This window comes from Callorhinus ursinus, unplaced genomic scaffold (genome assembly GCF_003265705.2).
Source record: "Callorhinus ursinus isolate GAN/ISIS: 27379988/994484 unplaced genomic scaffold, GSC_fseal_2.0 scaffold12, whole genome shotgun sequence".
Classification (NCBI taxonomy): domain Eukaryota; kingdom Metazoa; phylum Chordata; class Mammalia; order Carnivora; family Otariidae; genus Callorhinus; species Callorhinus ursinus.
The window spans coordinates 54,353,966-54,359,965 of NW_027397074.1; the positions used below are offsets into that span (position 1 = coordinate 54,353,966).

At 40.0% G+C, this 6,000-nt stretch overlaps 1 protein-coding gene across 1 annotated transcript in view; it reads right to left on the reverse strand.

Annotated features, from left to right (window-relative positions):
- The window catches only part of DOCK4 (dedicator of cytokinesis 4), a 422,501-nt gene that overhangs the window by 166,092 nt on the left and 250,409 nt on the right, over positions 1 to 6,000 (reverse strand). Inside the window, exon 14 of the mRNA XM_073899086.1 lies at positions 2,084 to 2,209. Within this exon, the coding sequence (XP_073755187.1) occupies positions 2,084 to 2,209 (126 nt within the window). The remainder of the gene's footprint in view (positions 1 to 2,083; positions 2,210 to 6,000) is intronic.

Genomic DNA, 6,000 nt, shown 5'->3' on the forward strand with positions numbered 1-6,000 from the left:
GACCGACCCTTAGCAACAGGGAAGGGTCATGGTAGCTGGAAAGCGTGTGGCCAGATCACCTCTCCTCACACTAGGTGACATCTCAGACACGTGCCCCTACAGCTGCCAGACCAAGGGGAGAGTTTCTGTTTCTGTGTTTTTCCCATTCCAAAAAGAGTCTAGCACAGATTCCATGCTATCATGCTCAACAGGAGTTTTGTGTATGCTCCTGTCAGTGTCAAGACCACAGAAAACTCCTTCTACGGGGACGCAGCAGCTGTGTTGATGAATCTATCCCCTTGGTCCAAGCACAACCCTCACCTGTCCAGATCCCTATCCGAACACAAATCAACTCTGAAGGATGAGTCTAGAAAGTGAAAAGAAAAAACCATGCCAGCAGACGGTCAGGGCAATACTGGCCTCAGAAATGTGCCCATACATTTTCTCATTGAAGAATTCTGCTCAAGTTTTCATTAGAGCCACCAGTGAGAATTAACTGACAAGTCAACATTCTGAAAATAAAGGGAAACAGAACAATGAACATATGTTTGCCAATGGAAAAAAATTCCACTGAGTTTAAAGTTGCTTTCAGCTGTTTATGTAAATACACATGTCTTTCCCTTCTTCCTCTAATTTGGAAGATTAAGAAGCCACACAAGAAAAAGGAGAAGAGAAAAAGAAGCAAGAGCTTTAAAATAATCTCTTGGCATCCCCAGCACTGCGGACTTGTGTCCGGGAGGACTGATTTCCTGGGCAGAGCAAACCTCGCCGCTGTAATGTGGTGCAGCAGGGGGGACAGATGCGAGCCTTCTTCCACACAAAGTTCATTTCCATCATTAAAGCCAGACAGAAGTGGCATGAGCACAGCACATCCCAGACAATTATTCAGCTGGTGAAGTGTCATGTGGCTTTATGTTTCTCCACTTCTCAATGATACTGCCCAGAGACCAAGCTGAGGAATTCTTCCAGCAGCTGTCTGCATTCTGTTTGGAAATATGTTTTTTATATTAGATTTACCCATCAATTTGCTTCCCAGTGGCATGAAATTTTTTCTTTGTTACAAAGGAAATACCAGTTATTTATAGCAACTGAAGGAAATAATGAAGAGAGTCGCTGAGTAACAGGCCACCAAGTAAACAGTTCTATAAACAGTCATTTTCAACAACAGTGGCATTAGATGCTCAGGCACAGCGGGTGCCCAGGCCAGGTCAGGTCATTTCAGGAAATTTCCAGGCTCTCCCTGAGCCCTCCCTGCACGAACAGATTTGCATAAAGAGATCCTGAGATGCTGCAACAGGGCAATGCTGGTCACTTTGTGCATCCCATCAGGTCTTCGTCCACAGCAGTCTTCATCCCTCTCACACTTGTGCCGGGAGCCCTGTCAGATGCAACTTCCCGCGCTTGCTTGCACACACGGGATTTAAACAGAGATTTACCTGATCTCGTTTCTAAAAACACTGTTCACAATTTCAGAGTATTTCAGTTGGTCCACTTTTCTCTTGGTTGTAGAAGCTGGGATGTGGCGCACTGAGAAAAGCTACGACCTGGCATTTACTTGAACAGTGTGATTCTCATGAATTGCCACCTTCCCCACTTAGAAACAGACACTTTTTTTGAGTCCTTTTAGGTTGTGAAAAGAGACGTGAATAGATCTCAAACAGAACTAGGAAGGGTGTAGAAATACATATGGTATTTGCATATGGCTGCTTATTTACATATACATATCTTGGTAGAAAAATCCTCCAAGAAGGGCGAACTGCTGCTCAGTAATTATTCTGATCAAAACCTGTAAGGATTTCCCCTAAGTGACTTCATCAACATTTTCCATCAAAGGGTAAAATATTTTCTGGATCCTACCCCGGTTTCCCTTCTTATCATGGTCATAAAGGAAGCGGCATGGCCCTCCAAGTTACCCACCCTATTAAAACCAAAATGTAAAGATATTTTTAAGAAACTTTTGCTTATTTATTATCATATACCTCATTTCCTTCTTTAGCATGGTCCGTTTGAACTCTTCAAACCTGACAATTTGAAAAATTTCTCAAGTGTCAAAAATAGACATAATACCCATATGTCAACCTTTGGTCCATCCCAAGTCACTTACCAGGCATAATAATATTAGAAAAACCCAACTTCCTCGTTATAGACACTCCGTGAGAAAATACTGATGAGTATTCTCTTCTGATTTGTTCAATGTCTCCATGTAATAGCTGTAGGGAAACTGCTAAACCTAAAATAAATGAGAGATACCAGAGTAAAAAATAGAAGGACAGAAATAGCATGAATGGAAATCTGAACTTGCTTCAACAAGCCCACAACTATAATAGCATTGTTTTAAATGAAAGGTTACTATGCAGACAAAAATCCAAACAATCTATAGGAATAGTTTCTAGAAAACATTTTTCCAACTTGACTACCTGAGTTTTCCCGTGTTTAAGGAGGTTCATAGCGAGTGAACAAAACTTGAGAACACTAAAAAGAGGAAGTCTGGTTTCTAGCCCCTACAACCTCTTCTCCAGCCCCTCCCCCGCCAGACGGAGATGTCCCTGCACAGACATTCACGCCAGCAACTGTCCATGGCTACCTGTCCCTAGAGGTCCTTGAACTCTATAAGACCTATGAATACTTACTAAACACCATAAAGGTAGACAGAAATATAAAGTCATATAATTACTCAAGGATTTTAGGGATATTCATAGACATTTTCTTAAAACTTAAGCAAAAGGCGCACCTGGCTGGGTTAAGTGTTCACTCTCGGTTTTGGCTCAGGTCGTGATCTCAGGGTCGTGCCAATGAGCCCTGCGTAAGGCTCCACGCTCGGCTTGGGATTTTCTCACTCTCTCTCTCTCTCTCTCTGCCCTTCCTCCTGCTCATGCACACCCTCTCTTGTCTCTCAGATAAATAAATAAATAAATCTATCTTTAAAAACTTAAGTAACAAAAGTGATTATAACAAAACCAAGATTCTATTAATATTATGTGCATTAGAAACTCCTAATGGTATTATTTTCTACTGAGAAGAATTTAGCAGGACAAATAGAAGGATATTTAGTAAAATTACCTTTTTTCTTAACCCCAATTATAGTGACATTACTAGAGTGTACATTTTTCCTCTCTTTTCCCCCCAAATCTCAGGCAAGAACTACAGAAATTAATGCCATCTTGTGACTACGTTTGTATATTTCTGAGATGCTACTTCTCTTTCTGCTTTTTAATTCCCTCTTGTTTTTCTTCTATTATTTTAAACAAGAAACAACAACAACAAAAGGAATGGAAAAAAGTCCATTACTTACATTAGTGATAGAAAATGAAGCCGATCAAAGCGGACTTATTTCTAAAACTTCCAGTCATCGTTAAATTGAACTCAATTTTTTAAATCTATTTTCTTATTTGTTTTTAATTTAAATTTTAGGTAGTTAACATACAGTGCAATATTGGTTTCTGGAGTAGAATTCAGTGGTTCATCACTTACATATAACACCCACGGCTCATCACAACAAGTGCCTTCCTTAATCCCCATCACCCATCTAGCCCATCCCCCACCCCCCACCCCACCCCTCCATCAACCTTCAGTTTGTTCTCTATCATTAAGAGTCTCTTCTGGCTTATTTCCCTCTCTTCCTTTTTTTCTTTTTCCCTTTCCCATATGTTCATCTGTTTTCTTTCTTAAACTCCACACATGAGTGAGATCATGGTATTTGTCTTTCTCTGACTTATTTCACTCAGCATAATACACTCTAGCTCCATCCATGTCATTGCAAATGGCAAGATTTCATTCTCTTTGATGGCTGAGGAATATTCATTGTATATCAATATACAACACCTTCTTTACCCATTTATCAGTGAACATTTTGGGTCTTTCCATAGTTTGGGTATTACTGATAATGCTGCTATAAACATCGGGGTGCATGCATTCATTTGAATCTGTATTTCTGTACCCTTTGAGTAAATACCTAGTATGAACTCAATTTTAAAATGTATTTGGATGGTGGATTCAAGAGGATGATAAATCTGTGCTCCAAAGATTCTCTACCTATATCATGACTTACCATGTGCAAGTTATTCCCCATTCATAATTTATTGTACTACAAAGCTATCTCAAACATGAACCATAAGAATGACAACAATCATGCTCGAATAAAAAAGAAATGCAAAGATTATTTAGCACACATCTACATAAGGATCTTCCTTTGGTTCTCCCTCAACAGTATGAACAGTATGAACAAACAACAAAAGCAGTGTCTTGTTAGTTTGTTTGCTTGGTGTTCGATGAAGTGGTTAAAACATCAGGAAAATTTGTTTGGAAAAAAAAAAAAAGCATTACGCTCAGAGAGAAGATGGAGCCTTTCCTGGGGCTCAAATCTGACCTAGATGGGGCATACCCAAGGGTCAAGGACTCAAGAAATGAAGAACAGGGCAGGACTGCATCATCATGTCCTCACACTTTTTGGTGTGTGGGTCCTAAAGAATTTAGGCTAGGTTAAATCTGGCAAGTACTCAGGAACTTTAATTAAATGTTCATTCCATTTTTACCTACCTATCCTTCATTCCCCTCCCTGCCCCCACTCCATTTGAGTTGGGTGACTGAAGGCAGCAGAATGGAGGTGCATCTGTCCCCCAATATCCACAAGGAATGACAGAGGGGAGTATAAATGGTCTGGATGGTTGGACGGTGAAACAGTCAGTGCAGCTTTGGGATACTTCTATGTCGTGCTATTGGTTCCTTTTAAAACCCAGAGGCAGGAGGATGAAGACAAACTAACATGTGTTATAATCCATCTGTCCCAGCAGCTATTTCTTCCTGACTCACGCTCTCCCATTATCCCCACCTCATTACTGGTGTTTCTGTTCTCTTCCCGCTTCGGTCCTCTTGCCTTCAAAATACTCACCCACACCATCACCATCACCACTAACATCATCAGGAGCTGATATTTGTGAATAGCTGCGTGTGCCAGACACGCTACATAAGAACAGTCCCTCCCGCTGGGAAGAACACTGTTCAAATCTGGGGTACCAGAAACAATGCTTTCAAATAGAGAATCAGATGGATTTAACAAAATTCTTGAGGTCCTGTAAATTCTTTTGCAAGTGAAGATCAATTTACTAGGACTTCTCATCAAAGGATCCGATCAGAGACACTGGCAACATTATGTAGCACGTGTAAAGGAAGAAAAGAACTGAAAAGTAAATGAAAAGCAAAGACATCATGCTATTAGGGGTAGGGGCTGGAAGATGGTAAAGTGACTAGTATTCTGGTTTTGCCCTATCGGAGCCAGAATTCATTTACCCATTAGTGATTTTTTTTTTTAACGTAAGCTGAATACCTAACAAAGGATAAAATAATGAAAAAAGAAAAGCATTCAGTCAGAGACAGTGCTTAAGAAAATCCAAGAAAGAAAAACAATATGTATTAGGGAAGGATATATGTAAACATGAAAAGAGAAATACATCAATGTACTCTAAACAGTAAGTGCCATAGAGATTAGAGAATGCAAAAGGATAGAGAGGACCCAAGTAGGGGAAAACAGGGAGGAGCCAGCTAGTAGATAAGTGAAGGAAATGAGGAAATGACAGGGGGATATCAGACAAAATACTATTGAGGGGGGGAACATTGCATTTAAGAGTTGAATGTATCCTAAAATTTGGTTAGAAGGTTAGGCAGTTTTCATTCTGGAGGTTTAGAAGATATAGATTAAAGCCCTAGGTGTAATGATTTCATTTGTCTTGCTGAGTGTTACCAGTTTGGAGGAGAGGAAAAGGTACTGCCATTTTGAGGTGACTCAATTTCTTCAAACTAAAGAGCTCACAGATAGTCAAGAATTGGAAAGGCCAACTGAACTGAGGGCTTCACCACAATTTACTTGGCTCTTCCTAAATTATCAACTCAGTTTCCATTTAAAGAAAGAAAGAAAGAGAGAGAGAGAGAGAAAGAAAGAGAGAGAGAGAAAGAAAGAGAGAGAGAGAGAAAGAGAGAGAGAGAGAAAGAGAGAGAGAGAAAGAGAAAGAAAGAAAGAAAGAAAGA